The sequence below is a fragment of the Lissotriton vulgaris genome, chromosome 10 (assembly GCF_964263255.1).
Source record: "Lissotriton vulgaris chromosome 10, aLisVul1.2, whole genome shotgun sequence".
Lineage (NCBI taxonomy): Eukaryota > Metazoa > Chordata > Amphibia > Caudata > Salamandridae > Lissotriton > Lissotriton vulgaris.
In genome coordinates this window covers 944,742,882-944,766,758 of record NC_141698.1, presented here as the reverse complement: position 1 = coordinate 944,766,758, position 23,877 = coordinate 944,742,882, and the positions used below count along the sequence as shown (strand labels likewise).

Below are 23,877 nucleotides of genomic sequence, written 5' to 3'. Positions count from 1 at the left end.
TATTTTGGTGTGTAAAATAGCATAATCTGCATGTTATATCCCATAAGCTCATAATAGGTTTTATTTATCATGCCGAATAAATAAATTACCCCGTGGTATATTATTTATCAGGGGTGAATATTAACGCCTCAACTCATAAGGGGGCCCATAGCCTTTGTTTACTGTTCTAACAAGGCATACTAAACAGGGATAGTATAATTTTCAGAAACTTTGGCTCTGTGACACCTATGTTATAGCAATGAAGGTATCAAAGCAATTTCATTGTGTTTTTTTTACACCAGAGTCTCTCCAAGGCTGGAATTTTCTAAAATCATATAGATTGCATTTTAGCTTATGAAGGAATATGCTACTTACCAGTATGCATCTGTTCTTGGCATGTAGGGCTGCTGACATTCATATCTGTGCATAGATCGCCGCCTAGTGTTGGGTCTGGATGATTGCACATTGTTGTCCTGGAAGAGTCTTCGAAGTATCACGAGATAGGTGGCTCCTTCCTTGGACTACAGTGCGCATGGGCATCCTCTCCATGCTCAGATTGTTTTTCACCATTGTGGCAGAGATGGAGTATAGTACAGTAAGAGATGTCCATGCAAAGACTGAATGCTACAGCTGCGACAGGCACCGGGGAGGCGGGTGGGCGATATGAATTTCAGCAGCCCTACATGCCAAGAACAGATGCATACTGGTAAGTAGCATATTCCGTTCGAGGTATGTGGGCTGCTGAATTCATATCTGTGCATAGAATGTATAGCAGTATCTCCCCTAGCGGTGGCTGCCTGTGCCAGCTGCAGCAGTCTGAAAAAGAGTTTTGAGAACAGCCTGTCCTACAGCAGCTTGCTGTTTGGAATGTACATCTACACAGTAGTGTTTGGTAAATGTATGTATGGTTGTCCATGTGGCTGCTCTATAAATTTCATGTAAAGGAATATTTCCCAGGAAAGCCATGGATGCCCCTAGTTTGCGTGTAGAATGCGCCCTAGGGGGAGCTGTTAAGGTGCGTTTTGCCTTTAAGTAACATATCTGAATGCACTTAACAATCCATCTGGCTATACCTGATTTAGAAATAGGGTTGCCTTTGTGTTGTGGTGAGAAAGCAACAAACAACTGTTTTGTCTTTCGAAATGCCTTAGTTCTTTGTATATAATATAGCAGAGCTCTTTTGACATCTAGAGTATGCAGGGCCCTTTCAGCAACTGTCTGTAGGTTTTAAAAGAACACTGGCAAGTCTATTGTTTGATTTATATGGAACTGGGATACCACTTTTGGCATGAATTTAGGGTTTGTTCTGAGAACTACTCTATTTGCATGTACTTGAATGAATGGCTCCTGAATAGTGAGTGCTTGCAGCGCACTAACTCTTCTAAGTGAAGGAATGGCAATAAGGAAAGCCACTTTCCAAGTAAGAAATTGTAGTTCGCATGAGTGTAGTGGTTCAAAAGGTGGTCCCATAAGTCTGGTTAAAACGATGTTCAGATTCCAGACTGGTGAAGGTGGGTGCCTTGGGGGAATGACTCGTTTGAGTCCCTCCATAAATGCTTTAATTGCTGGCACTCTAAATAGTGAAAGGTGTTACCTGTTTTGGAGATATGCTTCTAACACAGCTAGATGTATCCTGATGGATGAGTAGGCTAAATTGCAACAATGTAGGTGCAAGAGATAGCAAATGATGTTTTGTGTGGAAGCGTCCAATGGGTTTATGTCGTTGTTACTGCAGTAAATGACAAATCATTTCCACTTAGCCGCATAGCATGCCCTAATAGTGGGTCTTCTTGCCTCTTTGATAATATTCATGCAGTCTGGAGGCAAGTTTAGGTATCCAAACTCTAGGATCTCAGGAGCCAGATCGCCAGGTTCAGCTGTTGCGGGTCTGGGTGCTGGATTTCACCATGGTTCTGAATTAGAAGATTGGGTGTTAGTCGCAGTCCTTGATGAGGCACCACTGACAGTTCTAGGAAAGTTGTGTACCATGGTTGTCTCGCCCATGTGGGAGGAACTAGGATAAGCGTTAGTGAATGTTGGCGCATTTTGCGTGCCACTAGCGGTATTAGTGGAGCTGGGGGAAAAGCGTACGCAAATTTACCTGACCAGTTCATCCATATCGCATTGCCCTGCGACTGCGGATGTGGGAACCTGGCGGCAAAGTACTGGCATTTTGCGTTTTCGCTTGTGGTAAACAGATCTATTTCCGGTTGTCCCCTTTTCCGGAAGAATGGTTGGAGCACATTGGGGTGAATCTCCCATTCATGCATCTGTTGACTGTGCCTGCTGAGCAGGTCGGCCATCTGATTGTTTTCGCTTGAGTGGTGTTCTGCCATGAGAAACATGTTCCTTTGAATTTCCCATTTCCACATGCTTTGAGCCAGATGCGACAGCTGTGGGGAGTGTGTCCCTCCTTGTTTTTAAATATAATACAGCGCTGTCATGTTGTCCGTCCGGATCAACACAGCCTTGTTGCATAAGTGTTTTTTGAATGTGTTTAGTGCTAGGAAGATTGCCATCAACTCCAGAAGGTTGATGTGCATCTTTTTCTGTTGTATAGTCCATAGTCCCTGAACTGTGTAATGCAGGACATGGGCTCCCCAGCCTTGCAGGGATGCGTCCGCTGTCATCACTATTTGTGAGACAGGCTCTTGGAACAGTCGTCCTTTGCAAAGGTTTTGTGGATTCCACCAAGGCAGAGAGTTGTATGCTTGACTGGTCACCAACACAAGGTCCTGTAATTGCCCTTGAGCCTGGTTCCACTGTTTTGCTAGGCATTCCTGAAGCGGATGCATGTGTAACCTGGCATGAGGGACTATGAAAATGCACGAGGCCATCATGCCTATGAGTTGCATAAACACTCGAGCTGGAAATGAGTGATGGGTGTGAACCTTTGGATTAACGTTTGCATTTCGTTTATACGTGCTGCGTTCGTATATGCCTTTGCTGCTAGTGTATCTATTGTTGCTCCCAGGTACTGTTGGACGTGGGAGGGTTGCAGGTGCTACTTCGGGTAGTTCAGCGAGAAACCTAGACTGTGCAGGAGATGAATGATCTTTGAAATGTGGCTGGCACATTGCTGGGCCGATGGCGCTTGTATTAGCCAATCGTCCAGGTATGTATATACATGAATGTTCTGTCTCCTGAGATGCGCAGCCACTGTTGCTAGGCATTTTGTGAACACCCGTGGAGCTGTTGTTACACCGAATGGCAGGACTTTGAACTGTTAGTGTTGTACTTGAATCGTAAACCTGAGATACTTTCTGTGAGCAGGGTGTATTGGTATATGAAGTATGCGTCTTTGAGGTCTACAGTTGCAAGGAAGTCTCCCTGCCGCAGCAGTGGTAAGACTTGTTGCAGAGTGAGCATGTGAAAATGTTCTGATAAAATGTACTGGTTGAGGGGCCTGAGGTCCAATATTGGACTGAGAGACCCGTCCTTTTTGGGAATGAGGAAGTATAGTGAGTATACTCCTGTTCCTTGATGTTGGAGTGGGACTGGTTCTATGGCCCCCTTTTGTAGCATACTGATGACCTCTTGCTGCAGTAATGTTATATGTTCCTGCGACATTGGACGGTGCACGGGTGGTATGTTGGGTGGTGTTGACGTGAGTTCTAGGCAATAGCCATGTTGGATAATTTGCCTTACCCACCTGTCTGTAGTGATGTTTAACCAGATTGGCAGGAATTGTTGTAATCTTCCCCCGACTGGTGTTATATGGTCTGGGGGTAGTGGCAAGAAGTCACTGTTTGGTGTTAGTGGAGGATCTATTGGCATTGCCTCCACGACCCCTGCCTTTTGTGTTATTTCCTACGTATCCACCTCTGTTCGTATTTTTATTGTATGTGGATTGCGTATTTGTTTTGTAAGTGGAGGATTGCTGCGATGTGTTACCTCGCGCCATTCCTCTGTAACTTGAGTGACGAAAGGAGCCTCTGTGTTGCTGGGATTGAAGGGCTCCCATGGACTTTGCCGTTTCGTTGTCCTTTTTCATTTTGGCCAGAATTGAGTCAACTGCTGGACCAAACAAAAAATCTGGATTTATAGGCTGGTTAAGAATTGTGGCCTGTACTTCATTTTTGAATCCAGATATGCGAAGCCATGCGTGCCTTCTAAGCAGTACGCTTGTGTTAATAGATCTGGCAGCCATATCTGCCGCGTCTAGAGCACACTTAATGGAGGCATTGTTGATGAGCTTTCCCTCCTGTATAAGTTCATCTGCCTGCTCTTTGTAAGGCTCTGGTAAATGTTGGAGAAGTCCCTCTAAAGTATCATAGTGTGCCCTGTGATATCTGGCCAGCAAGGCCTGTGTATTGGCTATTCTCTATGAGTTTGCTGCTTGAGCTGCTACTCTTTTGCCTGATGGCTCAAGAATCTTAGACTCCTTGGCAGGAGGAGGAGCTTCTCCAGTGGTTTGTGAATTTGCACGCTTTTGTGCGTTGGATACCACCAATGAGTCTAAAGGCAGTTGTCCCCTGATGTATGTAGGGTCTACAGGTGCAGCCCTATACTTTTTCTATATTCTAGGGTTGATGACACGTGCCCTAGCAGTGTCTTTGAAGATGTCATTTGCGTGCTTTAGGACGCCCTTTAACATGGGGAGAGTTTTGACACTTCTCTCTGATGTTGCCAGTGTGTCAAATAGAAAGTCGTCTTCTATAGCATCAGAATGCATGTATACATTATGGTAGCTTGCAGCCCTGTCTATTAAGGAGTTAAAAGCCACTGTGTCTTCTGTGGGTGATGGCTTAGTTGGATATACAGTAGGGTCTGTAATGGGTAGAGCCCCCTCATTGTCTGGCTCACCTCCATCCCCCCATGGTTGTGTATTGGGGTCTACATATGGTTTTGTATATCTCCAAAACCACCCTCTGCCTCCTGATCTTCATCTAGGTTGTAGTCAGAGCGTGCAGGTGAGTGTGAGATGTATGGAGTAGCAGGCATAGCTGGAGAAATAGGTTGGAAAAGAATAGGAGAGGTAGCACAGTCTCTCTTCTTTTTCAGTGGTGTTGTAGAAAAGTCTTCACTAGGCAGTGGTCTTTTCTTCCTTTTATAAACAGTCACTTTCCCTGTATTTGGGCAATATATAGTTTTGACTGATCTTCTTTGGATGGGTCTGGAGGGATGATCTCCTCTTCCACAGTTTTTTGCTCTGGCGCCGTAGTTTTTGGTTTCCTTTTTTCGGTTCGATGCCTTTACTTGGTTCGACCGCTTTTGGTGCCTGGATCGGTTTTTGAGGCTTGCCGACAGGTTTTGTCGGTCCGACGTCCTTTACTGGTTTCACCACAGTTTTTGGACCGAGCGGTTTTGTCGGTTCGGTAACCTGTTTAGGTGTTAAAGGTGTCTTTGGAGCCTGTTGTTTTGGCTCGATGCCCTTTTTTGGATCGATGGGCTTTGGCTGGACCGATTTTGTGTGGTCTACTTTCGGTTTCTGTTTCGGTTCGACGACCACCTTGGGCGTAGCCCTTTTGTCTTCGTCAACACCCTTCTTTCCTCTTTTGACCGTTGGACCTGATTTGCTCGAGTCAACGGGCTTTGGCTTCGAGGTCGATTCGACGGCCCTTGGCTTCGAGATCGATTCGACGGCCTTTGGCTTCGAAGGTGTTAATGGAACGGTAGCCTTCGGGTCAGCGCCCTTTGGCTTTATTACCTTGGGTTCGACGACGTTCGGTCCGAAGACTGTTGTGTCGATGAGTTTCGGTTTCGATGGGCCTGGCCTTGTAATACGTGTCTCAGAAGGCTCATTTTGTATGTTGTTAGCCGGGCGGTATGGCGGGGCTGTAGAACCAGTATTTTGATCTTGGCTAAGGCCTGTTGGCGATGCCTCAACCTAAGTCTCTGATATTGGTGGATAGTCTGTGTGGGGCGGTGTACTTACGGTTCGCCCCTCGTCGTCATCGGAGTCATCTTCGACAGCTACAGTATCTTGTTCGTACTCTTCGACATCGACGATTTCTTCATCGTCGATATAATATTCAGAGTCGTGCTCGGAGAACTGATCTTCCTCTTGATCCGAGTCTTTGGTGTCAACCAGTTCTTCCTCGTCGCCGAAGATATTCTCGGGCTCTGGTGCCGACCTCTGCATTTCTTGCCTTGCCACCCGTCGATTCCGGATAGTCTTTTTGGACTGGAACTGGGCACAAGCTAGGCAATTGTCTTCATTGTGATCTGGAGACAAGCATTTGTTGCACACTGGATGTTTATCGGTGTGCGGGAACTTCGAGTTGCACTGCGGGCAGTACTTGAATGGGCTTCGTTCCATCGACCGTCGGTCCACGTGGCGTCAAGAAGGCCGAAGTTAAAGAAGGTTTTGCTCCCTTGCAATAATCCATGTGCTCAACATGATTAGAACAAGTAAGTAAGTACATAGCAACGTGTTTCGAATTACAAGCAACTGACTTTATATATGAAGAAAATATTCAGTCGTAAACTGCTAAACTTTGCTTTCCATGCACCTTTTACATACCTCTGTAGCAGCTTGTGTTCTATAGTTTTGAGGTGAAGAAGCGACTTTTCTTCCTCTTGAAATTTAAATACTTCCACTGTAGTACTCATTGTTGGGTGATTAACCACAAAAATATAGACTGAATCATCTAGAAGTGAATAAAATAATATGTGTAGATTAGCTACAAAATGTGCTTAATCTCTTGCAATCATAAGATCTTTCATATATGACATTGAAAGACACCAATTTTTGATTTGTTGAAGTAGAAAATTAATTACACTGAGTCTTCCCTTGTAGACCTTTAATTGACAAACTTGCAACACAACACTTCTCTTCCAATCAACAAAGGTGAAATCAATCTCTTCTTCATCACCAATACACTTACAATTTGGGAGCAAAGCAACTATATCTATAGGTGAACACATTCTTAATTCACTCACCGAAAAGAGATATTGTTTATGTGATTCACTGCTCCTTCAGTTTTTGATTTTTTATCGAGAATGTTTTACAATAAGCTAATGTGAAATATGGAACTGAAATAATTTAATCTAAATCATAGTATATAAGAACCACCCCCACCCCCATCCCCACGGAGATTGCTAAGACTTTGGAACTATTTCAATGCACATTTTGGGACAGCAATTGCACCCACCATGAACACTACAGCGAAATACACCTAAACACTTTAAAGCACATGTTATCACATTTATTGGAGGGAGCCATAGCCCATAGGTATGAATCTATCTCAACAGCAAACTGGAAAAGTCAGTAGGATAGGACTGACTTTTGATTAGAAAATATGCTTCTTCATTGAAATGAAATTTTTTTGAGAGGGGGGTTGTGGATAAGAGAGTCAGTGAATGTTGGAGCGGAGAGCCTTGGTGAGTAAATGTAAGAGTTGGGTGGATGGAGGCAAAAGCAGGTGATGTTTGAAGGCTTGTGGGTGAAAGTGAGTGAGTCAGTGAAAAATATCTCTAGCTAGACCTAAACAAAAATGAGAGATTGAACGTTTACATTTTTGGGTAATAGGGATCCGAAAGCAGTACTTTTTTTTTAAAATAAACATTTTTATTAAGGTTTCAAAAAATGTACACAGCAAGTTAAATAATTAGCATATTCATGCATATATATGTAACAGTGAAATCAGCTAATCAGTTAAATCTTTCTGAACCAGTGAAAACATTTAGATCACACTACAATTAACAAAGTCTCTAGGTCAAAATAATTCCACTGTGGGCCTCAAATCTGTGTTTTATTGAGCACCACCTTGCCTGATATTTCATCTTTTCCTTGTTCGTACAGTGATCCATCCCACTCATCCAATCAACACATGCCAGAGCCCCTTTGAAATTTCAGTTATGATGTTCATCTTCTCCTGGAGATACACTTTCCCAAAATAATACAGGAGTATCTAGATCCCTCCTTGTACGCCGTAACACCCTGGAGGCATAGATTTTGTGTATGTTCTACAGGTTTTCCCAATACCCCAGCCAGCACTGAACCAATTTCCTGCCAAGTAATGATTGACTATTGTGCAACTCCAGACTACATGAAATCTGTCTCGTGAGCATTCTGGAGAATGTGACATGCAAATTTTCCACAGTCTGCTAGGGGAATAGATATACCTATGTAGAGATTTTATTTAGTTGAGATGCAAATGTTTTTGGATGGCGAGTATGTGGTGTAGTTGCTGTCTCAGTCCATTCATAATCTTACAATAGACTGATGTACTGTTTCCATAAAGTGTAAAGTACACAGGGCAACAAAACAGTCAGGTTTGTTTATTCTCAAGAGTTGATAGATGTTTGAGATCCCATTTCGTCTCAAGGGCTCCAATGTTATTTTTGCTTCAATGGGATTGAAAAGTGGAAGATCTGCCAGTAGGCTGATGCTGACCCCGTGAGTGATGCAGTTGTAAGCATCTCAAGAATTCTGAAGGGTGTAAATGGTATTCTTCTGAGAGTGTCGCAAATGATTTGAGGTTAACAGGACCCCTTATATCTGCCAATATGGAGATTTCAATGAGATCCCACTGACAGAAATATGCAAGTTTTGTCAACTGTTCTAGTGATGTGCCACCCCACAAGTAGTACTACTGTACTACTTCTTAGGTAAAACAAAATGCAGTTTGTGAACCAGTCCCTAAAAGTGTGAAGTTACTATTTGTAACTCAATAACATTGAATGATTATTAAAATAAAGTAAAATATTTTAATGTAAAATAATAAAGTGAGTTAAATTCCAATAATTATTAAGCAAGAACTAAAACATTTTTTAAGGCACACTTACTTATCAAATCAAATGCTTATTAAATATTTAAATAACTTATATATAGTTTAAAAATATTATTTAAAATATTTGTTTAAATCCAACACTCAATATCATGTTTCTATTTAAATATAATTTAGTAAGTTATCCTAAAATGTATTTCAATAATTTAAAAAAAGGTTTTGTTTACCTTTTTTTAAAATGAAAGTTAAATTATCAAGGTATTTCAATAAATATCTATATTTTAAAAATCAATATAATACTTAAAATTAAATATACGTGTGTGTGGGGGGGTATGTGTGTGTCTGTATGTGTGATTTTAAATTCTCAATCGTATTATTTAATTAACCTTATTTCCCACTCAGTATTATTATAAGCCCCTGCTTCCACTGTTTTCCATAGGGAGTGTGTAGCAGAACCTGTGAGTGACTATGTGTGGTGCTGGACTTCCGGTCTGATTTAGATCTTAGTGGGCGGATTACTCTGTCACAGATATCCGTCTACTGAAATATAAACCCCATTAAATCCTATAGGATTAATATTTTGGTGGACAGGATATCCATCACCACTGTGATGTAGTAACCCATCCGCCAAGATCTAAATCCGGCTATCACTCCAAAGCTGAGTTGCAGTACACGTTTGTCTGTTTTGGATAATTTTTGGCTGTTGTACCTTTAGAAGTGCTGCTTGTGAATATGAATGGCCTTACTCTTTTGTTGGAGGGTGTTTCCTAAACCTTTCCTTATCCCCTAAGTCCTCCTTACCCCTCTCTAATCCCCGCCCATTGAGTAGGAATTCACCATTCTCCACCCACTCCCCCACATCCGCCCTTGTTTACTCTTATAACGCATACCTACCTGTGTGGAGATCTTTGCACATGTGATGGAGATGTCCGCTTAGAAAAGATAGGGAAGGCAGAACAAATGGTTTCTGCCCACAGGTTTGTGACTAGAATAAAGGGAAGTTTGTAAATAGACCCCATCTGAAAAGAGCACACAAATGAACTGAGCTTTCCTACCAGGCAATACATTTTTTGAGATTATTTTAACTTGCAATTATTTTTCATTTAAGGTGTGTGCATTATATTTTACATGCTGTTACCTTTAGGTGATAGACCAACAAAATAGGTAAAGAATATTGTGTTTCTCGTATAGGCTAATTTCCCTGCTAAATGTGGAAGTCAAGGTGTTAGTTAAAATATTGGCCACTAGACTGAGGGCGGTTCTGCCTTCAATAATACACCCCAACCAGTCAGGATTAATTCCAGTTAGGAGCAGGCGACTGACTTGAGACGTCTATACGGGGTCCTCCACCTGACTAAATATTGCAGGGATATGCAAACCATATGATGGCCCTAGACTTCAGAATGGCATTTGAGTTAGTGGAGTGGAACTACATGTTTGCAGTTCTGGATAAACTAGGATTTGGTCCCAAATTCAGAGCATGGGGCAAACTCCTCTACATGACCCCTGTGGCCAGGGTCAGGGTGAATGGAGCAGTTTCACGCAGCTTTGAGCTGCATAGAGGCACCTGGCGGGGGTGACCATTGTCGCCCATTTTATTCGCCCTGGCGCTCGAACCTCTAATAGAGTGGATCCGCTGAGATCCTCTATTCACGGCAGGGGGATGGGAAGAAAGAATCTCCCTGTATGCTTATGATGTGCTGTTATACGTTGCTATGCCCCAGAATTCCATAAACAGAGTATTTCAAATCTTTTGAATATTTTGGGAACACTCGGGCTATACAATCAATTGGGCCGAGTCAGTTATATACCCCCAGTCGGGAGAATCCCCTTGCTTGCCATTTGACTGCTTGGCCCCAGTTAGTCCGGTTAGGCTCAAATACCTTGGCAAAATCTTGATCCGCAACTTGAAAGGCTTAAGGAGGATTCGAAACACTGGGAATCTCTGCAGCTGATGTTAGCTGGCAGGGCTGCCCTCTACAAGATGACGTCTCTCCCGAGACTGCTCTCAACTTGTAGTTGGTGATAAATAACGAATCTTTACAGGTGAAAAGCACTCACTTGAGTGCTTCCTACATTTCAGTTTCGGTAATTTACCGAACCGGTATTTAAGAATTTGGTAATTTACCGAATTCTTAAATACCGATTTGGTAAATTACCGAATCTGAAATGTAGCCACCTACATCCCCAAATGCCTAATACCAGTCGGTAATGGCCGAAATTCAGTAATTTCCTACATCTGGCCCTTAATGATTTGTGGGGTGAGAGATGAGATGCAATGATATATAGGTAGAGAGAAGTGAAGTACAGAAATGTGAAGTAGAGAGGGGAGATATAGAGAAAGAAGAGTGTGTGATACTTTGCGAAAGATAGAGAGGGAGAGAAAGTCTTCTGACTTCACAGTGTCCCTTGAAAGGTAGGGGGCAAGGTCAATTGCCCACTTTGTCAATGCCTTAAATGTTTCTGGAGCTTGGAACAGTAGTGTAGCAAAATGATGCCCTCTGTACACAATAGGGCCGATTCCGATCTGGGTCGGAAAGCATTCCGACCGAGCCGGATCCGGGGTGTTTTCTGACCGATGCGGCTGTATGCTGTCAGACTCGGTTCGATCGGACTACCATAGAAGTCAATGGGAGCCGTCTTACGATGCGTACATGGGCTTCCATCGACTGAGTGGGTACGTCGCGGACAAGTGTTCCCCCCACAGTGGATACGCGTCGGTGCCATCCGCACCGTACGTGCCTGTGTTGTGAGACCCATGGGTCTCCCCCTCTGTCCGAGTCCTAAGGCAGCGGGTAACAGGGGGTCCGAAGCGGACCCCCAAAACCGACTTCTGGAGCTATTGCGAGCTGGACGCTCAGACTCAATCTGGCTGTCCTAATCGAGCATCTTACTAGCTCAGTCGTGAAACGTCTCCATTGCCCGCCATGGTTTGCTTGTGACTGAGTCGTATGGAGCGGTTCTGACCCGGAAACGATTCGGACAGAGATATCCCGCTTGTTCGCATTGTACTTTGACGTCCGGACCCCTGTACGGCTCGGACGGAAATCCAGCCTCCGAATCGGATCCGCTAATGCCGAACCCGATTCGGTGCCCTTCCGACCTAGATCGGAATCGGCCCCAATGTGTGAAGGGGCAACTTAGTCTCCCATTTCTCATAAATATTCTCTGACCTTGAACTGAATGGGGAACACTTAAACAGTCAGAGGCTCCATTAAGGGTTGGGTTCCCGCTGTTACTGCAGGGGCCTGTGCTACTCAGCTGGTGTGGTATTAGGTCTGAATCTACAAATTAGCTAATGTTTTAGCAGTGAGCCAGAGAAAAAAAAGAAATGTACCAAATGCGAAAGAGCACTCTTCACATCTCCTTCTAATCTAGCTTTACTGCAGCAGTAGCAATCAGCACTTGGTGCAGCTGTCCAGCATATCATTGAAGCTGACATTGACACAAGTTGACTGCATCTGCCAGTTTTACTCCAGCCATCAAAATGTTAGAGGGATTTCAAAAGCTATCCAACTGCCATCATAAAGCTTTATTTCCACTGGAAAGTAGTCCTAAACTGACACAGTAGAGATTGTCCTGCTTTTCATTGCTTTGTGCCAAGGGAGTGTATCATGATTGGCATATGAGCATTTCCAAAACACGACCCATGGTTTTTTGTAGAAAGTCCAGTCTACAAAAATTTGTATTCAGGGCTTTGTGATGAAAATAATGTTTCTTTTAGATTGCTGTTGAGTGAGAAATTATTTCTTTTTTCCAAACTTCTCTACCTTTTCATGTGTGTAGCACGTTACAGCACACACCTAAAGTCAGAAAAGTGTTTACGTTTTGTCTAGCATATCATTTTGCACTGCAAGGCTTCCCTTTGCTGGGCCCCCTGACTAGGCTGACATCTCTGTGACTCTGTTCCCCCCTGGCACTCTTCAACCCCCTTCGAAAGAGTTTGCATCAGACACATCAAAACTCACAACCATTCTCATACACACACTACTGTTTTGACACTCCTTGCACTGTATTTAAGCAAGTCAAAGCCATGGCCCTAAAAACCATTAGTAAAGCCATTTGCACATAAAGGCAACATGCAGGGACCCTACATTCACACTGCTGCCCTCACATAGGCACATCCCTCATACTGCACTCAAACAGACATATACCTTACCCTGCACTCACACAAGCACAAAGTTCAACCTGTAGGCCATTACCCTGCATTCACAAAAGACAATGTTAATCTTGCATTCACACACGCAAATTCCTCACAATACCCTTATAAATCATGGTGGCTATCATGCATTCACTCATGCACACTGCTCAAACACATGTGCAACACCCACTAGGAAGGAGCAGAGCTTGGACAGGTGGTGGCATAGAAGGCACAGGCTGAGTATCTGGTGCATTGGTCCACTAGTATAATTTAAAGCTCTTGAAGTAAGCTACACTAAACCCTGAATGACCACTCCTGGACCAGCACAGCAGACTATGTGTGTCTGACTTTAACCAGCACAGAAGACCTTGTGAGTCTGATTTTTGTGGACTTTTGAAGGGAAGAGTCTTGACATCAAAATATTACCACTTGCCCTTCAAAAAACAAGATGGTGTTTTCCCCTGAAGCCCAAGCATAAGCTAAAATAAATTATGAAAGAAGGAAATATGGACAAAAGAAAACAATGTGCCAACTAAATGTGAGGGCATGTGCTTTATTAAAGATATGAAAAAGTAAGGCTTTTCACTGGTCTGCCATCTTGGATCAGTAAAAAATGATAGAGTAAGCATAATACTGTTTCCCGATGGTGGATGATTTTGAAGCTTACAGTAGAGATGCATGCCACTCTACATAAGAAAGTTCAGTAGGAATGGCAGCGGGGCTGCTTGTACTCTCATTATTTAATTAGCAATAGTGTTCATTTGAAAGTAAGCTGGTGGGTGGTAAATTAAAGGAAATATCTCCTCAGGTTGAACTTCTCTAGATGCAAAGTAATACAAAGTATGCATCAAAATAGAATTTCCCAGACTTTCTGACATCCTAAAGATCAACAGTTGTCTAGTAGGCAGAGCCAAACATTGGCAACAATGCCAATGTTTGAAGAGGGATGATCCACTGCTCAGTTGAATGTAAGATGTTCTGAAGGGCTGAAATAATATGTGAATGGCAAGCTGTCTTGATGAATAACTGAAGTGGGATAACGTAAAGACCCTTTTCTTGCAGCAATATTATGTACCATTTTTAGAAAACATGAGGTTGGTGAGAAAGCTAAAACAGTAATATGGTAAGACATAAAACACACAGAAATAAATAGAGTATAGGGAGCAAGAGATCAAGGGGTACTTGACTAACACACGTAAGACATACAGCACTGGACAAGAACATCACAACCATCTCTGAAAAGACATGGAACATGTGTGATACTGTAGAACCAGTGCAAGTTTCTATTAGAGAAATGAACGAATGTTGTACTTGAAGCTTTCCTCAAAGACAAGGAACATATGTGGTACTTTAGGGCCAGTGCAAGCTTCATTCAAAGACTTGGAACAAATATGGCGCTTATGGGCCAGTGCAAGCTTTTTTTTTAAGACATGGAACAAATGTGGTACTCAGGGCCAGTGCAAGCTTACTTCAGCACCATGGAATGAGTGTGGTACTGCAGACCCAGCCAGTACAAGATTCCTTCAAAGACATGGAATAAATGTGCTATTGCAGGGGCACTGCTAGCTTCCTTCAAAGACATGGAACAAAGATGGCACTGAACAGCATCACTTAAGGACTCCATTAGATACAAACATACAAGTAGTATTTCGGATTTGGTTCAAGTTTAACGAACACCACTGGGTTTATGAGTGCATACTTGACCCATACACATAGTAAGATTCATGCACAAAACAGGTACTGCATCAGGCAGGAGTACTCGCTTCCTTTACATTCACAAGACCACATTCCACTCTGGTCAGAAACAATGCAAACTTACCCCTCATGCCCAGAACATGGACAGTGACTGCAATAGTGCTTCAAGCCTGTGAATAAACACCCTCAAAATGGGTTTGATTAGAAAAATGCACTTTTAGGTATATCCTGTAGTATCGTAGTTGTACTACAAAACTTTCTACAAAGTGCTGCACACAAAATGTAATGTTGTAGTAATGTACACTTTTGAGTGTGTTTACTATATTTAATATTCAAAAACTGCACTTTTGTCCTTACCTTTGTTAATTTCTACGGGAGAGTGTTACAGTACCTGTACGGTTGGCCATGTGTAGTATTGAACTTACTACAAGTTACTACAAAAGTGCAGTTTGTGAATTCTGAGAAGTAATAATAAACTTACTCAAAAGTTATCTTTGTGAGTCAGGCCCACAATGTGGAGCATTTTGGCAGGGGGAAGTTCCCCTCACATGCAGCACATCTACATGATGGTCATCAGCAGTGCAAGCTATGATATTCTCACATGCACAACAGGTATCATACTGTCAGCAGCATCTAAGATTATCTCAGGCACAGAATACCCAGAGGAAAGTATAGAGATGGGTGTGTTACCGAAGGCTCGAGCTAGATGCTAAGCTTTGGTTCAACTCATGGTCCTCTTGAACTCTCAAACACAGAATGATCTGAGCTTGCTTGTGTCTTCTCCCTTCTACCCATGCTCCAACCTCATGCACCAAGAAAGACAAAGCATTCAACTTTGATGTTAAACAAGAACGAGAAAGGTGTACCAATTTAGTGGATGAATTACACAATGTGAGAACAGAATACCTGGAATCAACCCCGGCTTGGCAACTTGAAAAAATTGTGCGATCCCAAGCAAATATTTTATTATATCATGCCTTCTATTTTTTCATTATTGCATATGAGAAAACATTGAAATACGTAAGGATGTGTGCTGTATAAAAATCCTTTATGTTTGATTTAATGCACTATAATATTGCTACATGTAAAACAAGAATGTAGCCCACATATAGGGTCTACATGACAACTGGCTTGCCTCTAAATTCTCTAATGTTATTGCCATTGAAGTGGGAGCTGGAGGCATGTATTTTTTTAAGTTCATGGTTAAAAACTTTCACTTTTAATAAATACCTCTTAATGCAGTAATATAATCTGATGTACCAAGGTGAAACACTTGTCAAAGAAATAAATGTTTTAAAATTTTTATGACAGTGTATTATATTTTTACGTAATATTTGTGGCACGTTTTCCATGCCATATGTTCCAATGGATCAGCTCAAGTCTTGGCTCTTAAGAGTCAAGACAGACCGGTAACTTGCTCTCCATGTTGCATAGCAGTTACTCTAGTTCCTCCTCTCTCAATATCTTGCTTTTTCTCAGAATCCCAGAGTATTAACTATTCCTACTTCTGGTTTTAAAACAGAAGAACTGTTCATTAGTGAACCCAAGAAGTTGTTTAAAATTACCTGTGAATTTATTTTGCATAAAATTAAACAAACACTCAAATCATTCATTTTCCCAGGTGCAGCACTCTGTCCTAAGTAAGTCTACGTTATTTTACTAACTGTGATCATCTGCCCTCTACCCATCAGGCAGAACACAATGATTACTGTGACGGTCTTGTCTTCAGAAGCCACCCAACAGCATGGACATAATTTCTTCTTTGACATCCGCTGACACCAGGCAGCCATTCAGTGCGTGCACAATTAGGCGTTCGCCCTGCAGGCGCTTCAGTAGATTCTGCTGCTCAGAATCTGATTCATGCAGCTGAGGATATTGGACAGAGATAACTGGAAGCTCCCAGTGCTGCAAGAGCTCCTATGGCATTAGAAGGGAGTGGTACTGGACCAATTTTCAGACTGGTTATGCAGCCATTAATGTTACATCACTGAACTCAAAGGCATTCTGAAAAATCCAAACATCACAGAAAGAACATGTGTTACAATGAGCCCCACCTCTTTAGCAGAAGAGTGTGAGTGTAGTATCTACCTGGTGTTGCATGTAGAAGCACACTGTCACATATATATCACTAAAGCATGGCATGGTATCCATTATCATTTATAGACCGCACATTATCTATTGAAATTACTACTAATTACAACTAAATGTCCATACACATACAATCTTATTGATAAAACTATGTACACACAAACGATAATGTGTGGAAATTAGGTTTCAACGAACATTTGTCATTTGCACATCACCAAGTAAAAAAGTGTCTTGATTTGACCTTATTAAACTTTTGTTTCCATCACACAAAATGTTTGTTTGTTTTTTCTTGTTTTCTAATTTCAAACTATTTGTATAGTTCATTTATAGGCATTCTACATATTTGTTATGTTATGCACAGCAAATCTGACAGGATAAAAAACAAAATTGTATGTCATCATTAATGCTTGGTTCATCTCGGACCTCCAGCACGGTAATTGAGGTGCCCTCTCAGGGCTCAAAGGACTGTTTAGTGAGCACACTCCTACCTTTGGGCCCCAGTGCATTGCAATGGCTGCAATACTGGTTGCTACACTGCTAGGGAGCCTGATTCTGCACCAGCATTAAGAAAGAAAGCAGGAGTGTCATATCTTAATAGATATCATGCTGCACTGCTCTAGCCCCTCATGCAGTGTAGCAACTTTAGTTGCTTTGTTGTGTTTTACAACTTTGTAAATCTGCATCCTGAGTGCTTGTCAGGATCGCAGCAATTCAGCTGTGATTTGAGCTTTTGTATATGTTAGCCTTTAACAACTCTCTGTCCACGTAACATACTGCTGGAGGGCCTGGCAGACCGGATATGGGGAGAGGGAATTTAAAAGATGTTATTGTATAAACTGTGCATCTAAATGTCTTTATCAGTAATCACTTATGTGTAATTTTTTATCTCAAAGTTAATGAGTTTGAATATCTTTCGTGACTGCACATATGATTATCTTATTTGTTGGATTCATTAGGTGACCACACTTCTCCAACTCCAAGGTCGACATTTCAGGGTTCATGAACTGTGCTCTATTCAAAACGCTGACTGTTTTCTTCATTGCTGTGGGTGTTTTAGAAGCAAGGGGCTAGTTTAGGTGATTGTAAATCAGAATGTTTTGACAGAACTGTTTCCTTATATAAATATTATGCGTCAAGTGCCATTTCCATAAATATCTTTACAATTGGGCATAGCCTTTTTGTTATCAGTTCAAATGAGCCAATATTTTTAAAATTATATTTTGGGAGTGATGCATATGTCAGACAATATTCTGACATCGAAATTCTAGTACCACACAGTTGTGGAATATGTAAAAGTTATTGGATATTAATGCGTTAGTGGACCGATGTTTCCTGTGATGTTTCTCTCATTGGATGTGGAGCTCTGAGGCTGATTACTTTTTCTAGATGTTTGTCCATTAGGTTGTGGTTGTGTTCGGACTTAGAATCTAGTGATCTAATGCATCTCTGTGTCATAATATGGATGTGAACAATATTGTTTGACGCACATTTTGTGTCAAAGATATGGCTTACCAAAATATTGTGTCCCCATACTTACAATGGTAAGTACAAAACTATCAGAAATAAAATATCAATTAACACTAATTTCATCCAAATGCATACAAAATATAGGGGCCTATTAGGATGGCGGACGGATCTGCGTTCGTCCGCCACCCCCGAGGTGGAGGGACCGTCCGCAGGGGCAGCGGCGGTCCCTCCGGTGCAATTAGGATGTGACCGCAACTCTGGCGGTCACATCCCGCATCTTTAACCTTGCGGCGGGTGCTGCTTCAAGCTTGTGCATGTGCATGTAAATGCTGGGGGGTACCATAGGTACCCCCCATGTGCACCCGACAACCTGGGGGCCCGCAACGGGCCCCCAAACACCAAAGACCACATGCTTGCCGTGGAAAAGCATGTTTAAATGCACATCGTAATTTGGCTGACGGTGTCTTGCAGACACCGCCACCAAATAGCCGTCCACACCCCGCGGATCAGCAGCGGACGGACCTGCCGTCCGCCGCTGGTCCCACTGCAATCCCACCGCCATCCTAATCTGGCGGTGGGTGTTTTCTGTGGCCGCAGTGGTGAATCCGCATCCTCCAGACCGGCGATGGCTTCCGCCGGCCCGGAGGATGCGGATTCACCGCCATCCTAATCGGCCCCATAGTTTGTTTCATATATACACAGAGTTTAAAGTAATAACTCCTAAATATTTCAATATATAAAATGAATATATTGCAAAATAAAAAGGTTCCACTAATACTTGATGTAATATGCAAATATATACTCCAGTCAGCGTAACAGCTGGGAAAGTGTTGGACTACAAAGGAGTTACATTTACTATTCCCTCTCCAATCTAAGCAATAGAAGGGAAAGTGTTAGACTTCGGAGGGGTTACATTTATGATTTCTAACTCCAGTCAGAACAACAGTAGGGAAACTTTTGGACTAAAGAGTGGTTAATGTATTATTCCCTCTCCAAAAAGTGCAACAGTAGGGAAAGTGTTTGACTTCAGAGGGGTTAGATGTACTATTTCCACTCCAAACAGTGCAAAAGTAAGAAAAGTGTTGAATTTTTGAGAGGTTAAATTTACTATTTCCACTCCAGTCTTTTAAACAGTAGAAAAGTGTTAGATTTTGGAGGGTTTACATTTATTATGCTCACTCCAGTCAGCGCAATATTAGGGAAAGTATTAGACTTTGGAGGGGTTACATTTACTATACCTTCTCCAAACCTCATAACAGTAGAGAAAGTTTTGAACTTTGGAAGGGTTAGGTTTATTATTCCCACTCTGAACATTGCAATAGTAGGAAAAATGTTGGACTTCAGAGGGGTAAGATTTACGACTCACTCTCCACTCTATTTAACATTAGGGGAAATGCTGGACTTCGGAGAGGTTAAATTGACATTTCAATCAAGTCTAAGCAACAGTAGGGAAACTACTTCACTTCAAACACATTACTTTTATGAACATTCCTATTAATTTAGACAAAATATTAAACTGTTAAAATAAACATTATTGATTGTTATAAAAGGAAAATTATATTTACCAGTATGCATCTGTTCTTGGCATGTAGAGCTGCAGATTCACACACTATGCATAAATCACCATCTGCTGTTGGGCCCAGATGCTTGCAGTTAGTTATTGTCTTGGAACAAGTCTTTGGAAGTCACGAAATAAGTGACTCCTCCTTGACAATAGTGCACATAGGCATCGACTCAGATTGGTTTTAGCCAAGAAGGGAAATGATGAAGTTTTGTGAGAACAGAAAGAGAGGTCCATGTATCTTGTATCTAATTAAGATAATACTGGAACAGATAAAAGGTAGCCGGGGAAGTGGGTGGGCGTGTGTGAATCTGCAGCTCTACATGCCAAGAGCAGATGCATACTTGTAAGTAGCATATTCCGTTTGAGGCACATGAGCTGCAGATCACACACTATGCATAGATTGCACAGCAATACTGTCCCTTTAGCGGCGACCACCAGTATCTGTTGCAGTAGTTTGAAATACTGTTTTGAGTACAGCTTGGCCCACACTATCTTGTTGTTTTGCTTGCACATCTACACAATAGTGTTTTGTGCATGTGTGTGGTGTAGACCATGTAGCTGCTTTGCAGATATCATCTAAGGGAATGTTTCCTAAAAAAGCCATGGAAGCCCCTATTTTGTGAGTGGAATGAGCTTTAGAGGGAATAGAAAGTGTATGTTTTGCTTTATGATAGCAAATTTGTATACATTTGAGGTTCTACCTTGCAATGGGATTACCTTTGTGTGGTGGTGAAAGGGAAACAAAAAGCTGTTTTGTTTTGCGAAAAGGTTTTGTCCTATCAATGTAGTAGAGAAATGCTCTTTTTACGTCTAGTGTATGAAGAGCTCTTTCTGCAACTGTGGTTGCGAGAAGATTACCGGCAACTCTACAGACTGGTTGAGATGGAAGGGAGTAATAATTTTTGGAAGGAATTTGGGATTTGTTCTTAGAAACATTTTGTTATGATGGAGTTGTAAAAATGGTTCTTAAATAGTTAGTGCCTGTAGCACACTGACTCTTCTGAGAGATGTGATAGGAACAAGGAAAGCGACTATCCATGTAAGAAATTGTAGCTCACATTTATGTAGAAGTTCAAATGGAGTACCCATTAACCTAGTGTAGCGACAGGTTAATTTTAACCTATTTTTAGACTGGTGGTGACTATAATCCACTACCATCTCAGTCCTAGTTACAGTTGCGTTCATTTGTAGGGCTTAACTATGTGCTTTGACGGGGTTTAGTGCCTTTTTCCGTTTTCTCAGGCCTATAGGCCCGAAAGCTAGAGAGAAACCATTTTGTAATTCTGCCTCGGCTGTCCGAGGCGCTTGCAGGGTAAAGGTAGTGTTTAGAAACTATCCTGTTGTTCGCTAGTGAGGAACCGGTCAAGACTGGCCCTTATCGAAGGAATGTGTTTGTCTCCCCGGCTCTAGACGCAATACGCAGGTGGCCACTGCGGAGAGCGAAGGGAGCCGGGGACTGGTACAGGAATTCGGTGGGAGTCAGCCTAATACTGGAATTTTCCATAGAGAAAGAGAGCTCTATATTATCAAAGAGCAGGCAGAGAGGAGAGAGAGAGTAACGTGTGGAGCAGACAGAAGAAGTTGGTCCGAAGGCTGGTGCAGTGAGATTGATACCATCAGCTAATTGAAATCCTGAGACAAAGAAGGAAAGTGGCTAAGGGTCCTGTAGTGACATCATACTGGAGTGGCAGAGACTGAGTCCAGAAGAGGGTTTGAGTATTTCGGAACCATGGCAGCGTAGATGAGGCTTAACGGTGCAGACGTGTATTCGTGAGCCATAGAAGAAGAGTAGAGTCCCGAGACGAGAGAGAGAAGAGAGAGGGATCCGCTCCGCTGCTGAGATGGATAGACACACGTCTAAGGTGAGGCGTTCTGAGCTTAGTGTAGAATATATCTAATCATTCATTCTTATTTCCCCTTTTTAGGTTACAGGTAGCGACTAACTTAATTCATGTTTCTTTTGCTCATTCTGTCATGCTTAATTGTAGAATAAAGATTTAATGTTAAATATCTTTGAATGTTGTTTTTATGAATGGGATTGACCTTTCCTTTTAACCAGACGCTGACATACAGAAGGATGGGGTATGCCCTTCTGAAAAGGTAACTGATGATGATGGGTGAGTGAGAACTTCATTTGAGAAATACCTTCTAAAGGTGAATCCCTATTAGTGTAGATCGTCGGGTGACGTTAAAGAGATCGTCGGGTGACGTTAAAGATAAAAGTCGGGAGACTATAAAGATATCGTCGGGTGACGTTAAAGATAAAAGTCGGGAGACTATAAAGAGATCGTCGGGTGACGTTAAAGATAAAAGTCTTACGGGACTATAAATGTAGCGACAGAAAGGTAACTATAGGATAAGATATGGAATCCATTAGATGTTAGTGGTATGTTTGAGTGTACAGGCTTGTAAATAGCCCCTTTTCACTTTCTCAGGTGAGTACTTGGGATATTATGTAAATAGTGGCCTGAGAAGAGTGTTGTTACGTGACGACTGGGTTAGCTACGGTTGGTAAGCTGCTTGGTCTGAAAATCCGGTCGTTACACCTAGTGAGGACTATGTTTAGATTCCACACTGAAATTATTCTTTTGAGGCACTACATAAATGCACTGATGGCGGGTACCCTGAATAATGATAGATGGTGTCTATTTTGCAGATAGGCTGCTATGGCAGCAAGATGTAATCTGATTGATGTGTAGGCTAGATTAAATCTTTGAAGATGTAGTAGGTAACATATGATGTTTTGAATAGATGCATCTAGAGGATTGATTGTGTTATTGGTATAGTATAGTACAAATGTTTTCCACTTGGCTGCATAGCAGGCTCTAGTGGTGGGGCGCCTCTCTTCTTTGATGACATTTATATAATCAGGTGGAAGATTCAGATAACCAAATTCTAGGACTTCAGGAGCCAGATCGCCAGGTTGAGCTGTGCTGGATCTGGTTGTCTGATCTCTCCATGGTTCTGTGTTGTAGGCACAAAACGCTTAGGATTCTACAATGCTGCATTCCTACACGGTGCTCATGAAGGCAAGTATTCAGGCTAATAGTCTAGGTTGGGTTACTGGTCAATTGAGTATGTTCTCATATGTATTCAGTATATTTGAATAAGCACAAATCCCTAAGGATTCTACAATGCTGCATTCCTACGCTTTTGCCTCATGTACGTTCTAACTTCCCTTATTCAGTTTTGATTAGCAATGTTGAAACTCGTTGTGCTCTGTTCGGACACTGGTTCCACGCATTCAAGATGTCATTAGCGACTACCTTGGGAGTAGAGGGATTTGCCCTTGTCACCATGCCTGTTTATGTTTTCAGGGTTGGATGGGAGGGTTTGGGACGTGGGTGGATATGGATGGGGTTTTGAAACTTATTTTCCTTTTCTTACTTTTTGCTATTTGTTATTTTGTCCATATTACATACCGCTGTTTCCTCTGCTCAAGTGTCCGATTTCCCTTTTTAACTACAGCCGCATGTGGTGAGTCTATTGCGACTACCCATAACATTGTATAGTTATAAATTACATGAGAGATACTAAGAAGTTAATGCAAATGTTGATGTACTTTAATCTAGACAGGTGCCTTTCTTATCTTATTAATGGTATTACACATGACAGAGATTTCATGACTAAGTATACAACCCACTCATGACAGCGCTACCTACACCAGGTTCCTTGGTACGTAATAGTTTTAAGATAATCTCACTGAATGTAAAAGGTATTAACCACCCAATAAAGCGGAAGAAGATACTCAACTATCTTCATAAACAAAAGGGATATATTGTTCTTCTTCAAGAGACGAAGATTGATTCAAAGCTATTTAATTCACTTAGAACTAAATCGTACAGTGATGTTGTCTTGGGGAAAAAGAATGACGTCCTGACTTTAGTGGCAAGGAAATCCAATTTCGATATACTGACTAGCACGTCAGACACTATAGGGAGGTGGATTTCATCAAAAATGTCCAAGAACAATAAAGAATTCTATGTCACTAACATCTATGCCCCTAACAAGGACGAACCAGATTCCTAGAATGAGCTAAGCAAACATTTCCAAACGATTTCAGATAGTGCAATGCACATAGTAGCTGGCAATTTTTACTTACCCCTGGACCCGACATTGGACAGGGACTCCCGCTGCCCTTTCCGCCCCAATAACTCTCACAAAGCCCTTGTTAACCTCTGCTCACACTTTAACTTGATAGATTCCTGGAGGCTATAGAACCCCACAGGGAGAGATTACACTTTTTACTCAACACCACATAACACCTA

At 42.0% G+C, this 23,877-nt stretch overlaps 1 protein-coding gene across 1 annotated transcript in view; it reads right to left on the bottom strand.

Moving 5' to 3' along the window:
* LOC147689045 (serum paraoxonase/arylesterase 2-like) overlaps positions 1–23,877 on the bottom strand; it is an 856,840-nt gene that overhangs the window by 219,381 nt on the left and 613,582 nt on the right. Inside the window, exon 6 of the mRNA XM_086941933.1 lies at positions 6,446–6,572. Within this exon, the coding sequence (XP_086798059.1) occupies positions 6,446–6,572 (127 nt within the window). The remainder of the gene's footprint in view (positions 1–6,445; positions 6,573–23,877) is intronic.